Source organism: Leuciscus leuciscus (assembly GCF_965113295.1).
Source record: "Leuciscus leuciscus genome assembly, chromosome: 5".
Taxonomy (NCBI): domain Eukaryota; kingdom Metazoa; phylum Chordata; class Actinopteri; order Cypriniformes; family Leuciscidae; genus Leuciscus; species Leuciscus leuciscus.
The window spans coordinates 49,668,720-49,673,091 of NC_138729.1; the positions used below are offsets into that span (position 1 = coordinate 49,668,720).

Below are 4,372 nucleotides of genomic sequence, written 5' to 3' on the forward strand. Positions count from 1 at the left end.
GCTGTAAACATTTCTAAATGTTTAAATTCACCTGACATGGAAAGTGTACCAACCTACCCATACTTGAAAGCAGTTTTTACCAGTATTTGAGAGATCTACAACCCTTTTCACTCATCATTAAGGCTCCTCTGGACGATGCATTATCATGTATACTTTAATTACTATAATAAAATAACCAAATAAATAGGTTTTATAGATTAAAGTGATGTAGGTCATGAATTTATCAAATTATGTTAAAAGTAAATGCACATGGACACTAATGAAATAATGTGTGTGTGTGTGTGTGTGTATAATCATGTTTTGTTTGAAAATGTAATATTATACATTAATATATTATGTATTAATTTATACAGTAATAAGTGCATGGGGTGCATAAGCATTGTAAACATTAAGATTAATGAAATTTCACTTAATTAAATTCTACATTTTACTTGTTTGCAATGTATTTTTTTAAGACAATCACGTTACCTGCAAGTCTCTGTCCTTGTGAAACCATAGTGAACATTACGTGATACCTTTAAATATTCTAGTTTAAGAACAAAAAATAGTCAAGTCAAGTCATCTTCATTTATATAGCGCTTTTAATAATGTCGATTGTTTCAAAGCAGTTTTACAGAGATACACGTATAATTTATGGTAACAGAGATTGTTTTGGCTTTATAGCGGTTCTTTAATAAAGTTATTTTCCAGCTAAAGTTATTGTTCATTGATTCGCTTCCGTCGGAACGATCATTTGTTATTAAATTAGGGGCCGCTAAGACGACACCATTCTCTCTACACAGACTTTAAACGCGAAACTAAATGAAATACTTCAAAACAACTGCAACACGGTCTTTAACCAAGGTAACAGTTAACGTACGTAGCCAGAAATATGTTAACAAACGGCAGGCAACGCTGGTTGACCACTATAAACATTAAATACTAGCAGATTTGTATCTTTTAAAAATAAAATTACTGTAACTACAAACACATACTACATTCACATATCAGTGTATTACCCAGCTGGCATTTTAACGTAGAGTCAGCGTTGAATCAACGTCAGGTGTCAGTGTTGGATAACCGTTGGATTTTGTTTAGATTTTGCAAATCTAATCAACGTTGAAATAGCAACGTCATTCCAACGTCAATCTAATCAACGTTGAAATAGCAACGTCATTCCAACATCACGTTTCTCAACATAGGTGAATTCGCCAACATTGAATCAATATTGATTTTGGTTTAGATTTTGCAAATCTAATCAACGTTGAAATAGCAACGTCATTCCAACGTGAATTCGCCAACATTGAATCAATATTGATTTTGGTTTAGATTTTGCAAATTCAATCAACGTTGAAATTTCAACGTCACTATAAAGTCCTGCTTTTCAACATAGTTTATTTTGTTAAACTGTTTTCACTAAAGTATTGATGTGTTCAACAATAACACCAAACACCTTGAAATGGATACATAAACACTAAGTTTGCGGACACGCACAGTCAGCTAGGAAGAAGCCAATTGGTCAAAGCAAGACCAGGAAGAAGATTAATAAAGACATTTCACTGACGTAAGAAACATGCTTTATTGCATGGCTGCAAGTGTGCCAACATTTCACACAACATCATTTTACACATGTCGAACTTTAACCCTTAGAAAAACGGCCCAAACATTGGGCAACATTGAACACGGCTGGTTAAATCTTCCCTTCTCGTTACTTCTTTCTGCTACCACCACCTATCCTCTCTGGTGCATATTTCAAGTATTTGGCCATGTATTCGTCTACTTTTGTTGTAGTTGTATCAAATGAGCTCAAGACAGCGTCTGATGAGGGGGGAAAAAACAGATCAGTATTAGCAAACGTTAACCTCTCAAATTAAAATATTTTGCAAATATCAACTTTTGTGGAATTGCCAATGTTTCAAGTATATAAATTAGTATTTATCAATGTGCAAGGTCATTGATAATCATGTGCTTGGGCAAGCAACAAAAGGCAGTTGGTAGTAACCAGTGCTGCCAGTAGAGAAGTTAGTCTAGAGCCCAGAATGGAGTATTATATATAATATTAGAGCATGCTCTGTAGAGTCCTCCAACTAAAATGATTTCTTCTTTTCTTATGAATTATTATTCTGCTTACTATATTCAATTATTTAAAACACTGTTACAAAACTACTATGTTAAAGCAAACTCACCACAGATTATCTTGTAGAGACGGGTCTTCATGAAGGCAACCTTCCCACTTCTTCCTCTGAGGCTCATTATGGCCATCATTTTATTTGTCATAGTTCTGCCATGGTAAAACAGATTTATATTAGAATATTATATTGCAATCAAGTTCATTATGAAAATGTAGCAGAGAGCGAGTAAGTGGGTGTGTGGGGGGAGTGCATGACAGTATATGACAGTGAACATCACTGTAAACTAATGCAAAAAAGGAACATAAAGTTACTTACGCAGTCATTGACTTCTTCACATGGTCTGCAGCATCAACGCCTCCCAACGTCTTCAGATGTTTACTCTGAAAAGAACAAGAAACAAGAAATTAAAAATATAACCAGAAAAAGTGGTCAGTAGAGTCCAGACCTCCACAAAGCAGGCACATGATGGGACGAGGAGTTTGTAGTGATCACCAAAGTGAACAAGCCAATTGTCATAATGAAACTTTGCCAGCACTTTACAAGATTAATTATGTAAAACTTACCAGTTCTGCTCCCTCATTCTTGTCCTCCAAGTGATTCTCTAAAGCTTCAAGCTCTTCTTCAGTGTTTGCTGGCTTCACTTCATAACTTGTTCCAGCAGATGAAAGGCAACATGAATTGTATCCTTGATTTCGACAAGGAGCTGAAGAACTCTCTTCTGGAATTCTAGCCAAAAAAAGAAGCGATTGATTATTATTTTTATAATGCATTGAGTACGCTCTACACCACAAAATCCAAGTTTTTTCATTTGCCCAATAAAAATGCACTGCAAAAACTAAATTTTACCAAGAACATTTATGATATTTCTAGTCAAATGTCTATTTTCTGTTCAAAATAAATCTCATACACTTAAAATAAGACACCTAAAAAGTACCTTGTATTTAGACAATGTTCACTTGTTTCATGCAAATTTTCACAAAATAAATAGAAAAATCTGCCAGTGGAGCAATTTTTTATTTATTTTTGCTTGTAATCATAATAAATCAAAAAACCTTACATGTGTTACATGTGCTCATGTGAAAAAATCTGGTTAGTTTGAAGAATCATGCTCATCATTTTTTAAATAATATCTTCCACATCAACTTGTATTTAAATTTTACAAAAATGTAAATGATTTTTGTTTTTGTTTTAAGGGTTAAATTACTTTCAGATTCAAATAGATGGTTGGGTTAGGTATGAGGACAACTCACCGTTGAAGGAGACTTTCAAGTCGTTTTCTTCCAAATCTCTGGAAAAGAGAAGGAAGAAGAATGTGAAATCTCCAACTTATTTTTAAAATTTGTGGATGGAAAGTATGTCAATGTGCCGCGTTCGACCAACAGAGAAATCCCTAACACTAGCGCACACACTCCCTAGCACACAACAGCGGTTCGCGGTTAAAATAGTCTGCACACACACACACGCACACGCACGCACACACACACACACACACACACACACACACACACACACACACACACACACAGAGAGAGAGAACGGCGGTTGGCGGTTAGCTAGCACACAACGGCGGTTCGCGGTTAAACTAGTCTCTGCTCATACACACAATATTAATTAACACAATACGTATTAATATATGGGCCAGAGTCAGGCACACACAATATTTATTTAAAAACTTTGCTTACCGTTTGAGCTGTTACCCCCAAATTCATTCCGAACCGGTCCAGGTCAGAATCTCCCTGACGATGACGACACAGACCCACTTCGCGGCGCGCATGCGCAATCGGGTGTTGTCTGGAACCGTCAGAGCCAATAGAATCACAGTTGTGTGATGGACAACCGCCGTCCTCCAATCAATCTCTTGTATTGAACGATATTCCAAAATGATCAATCAGACTGGAGTTGCTCTCAAAGTACGCCGGGAGATGTAGAAAGCGTCTCAATTCTCTATTGGCTGATGTGTATTTATTTTTATTTAATTTTTTATTCCTTATGAAAACGTGAATTGTATCTAAATGATTTTTGTATTACAAGATCAATTTCTTTTTTCGGCAAATTGTAACAAATGTGTTATGCAAAAAAAAAAAAAAAAAAAGAAAAAGATGTAAGGTTAGAAAGCGCTTTTATCACTACTCAACAAACATTTAATTCAGAGTTGATCTTTCAACGTTGTATCATTATTCATGCTCCAACACTTTTTCAACAGTTAATTGATCAGCATTGTTTGGATGTTGGAACAACGTAATTTTTCTACTGATATATTT

General features: G+C 35.2%; 1 protein-coding gene across 1 annotated transcript; it reads right to left on the minus strand.

Moving 5' to 3' along the window:
- Positions 1 to 1,304: 1,304 nt before the first annotated feature.
- LOC309500136 (uncharacterized protein) lies at positions 1,305 to 3,885 on the minus strand (the record flags this gene model as incomplete). The annotated part of the gene is made up of 6 exons (XM_082171700.1): positions 1,305 to 1,797; positions 2,166 to 2,260; positions 2,427 to 2,491; positions 2,675 to 2,837; positions 3,362 to 3,436; positions 3,872 to 3,885. The coding sequence occupies 6 exons, from the start codon at positions 3,883 to 3,885 to the stop codon at positions 1,688 to 1,690; spliced, it is 522 nt and encodes a 173-aa protein (XP_082027826.1). The 3' UTR covers positions 1,305 to 1,687.
- Between the last annotated feature and the right edge of the window lie 487 nt (positions 3,886 to 4,372).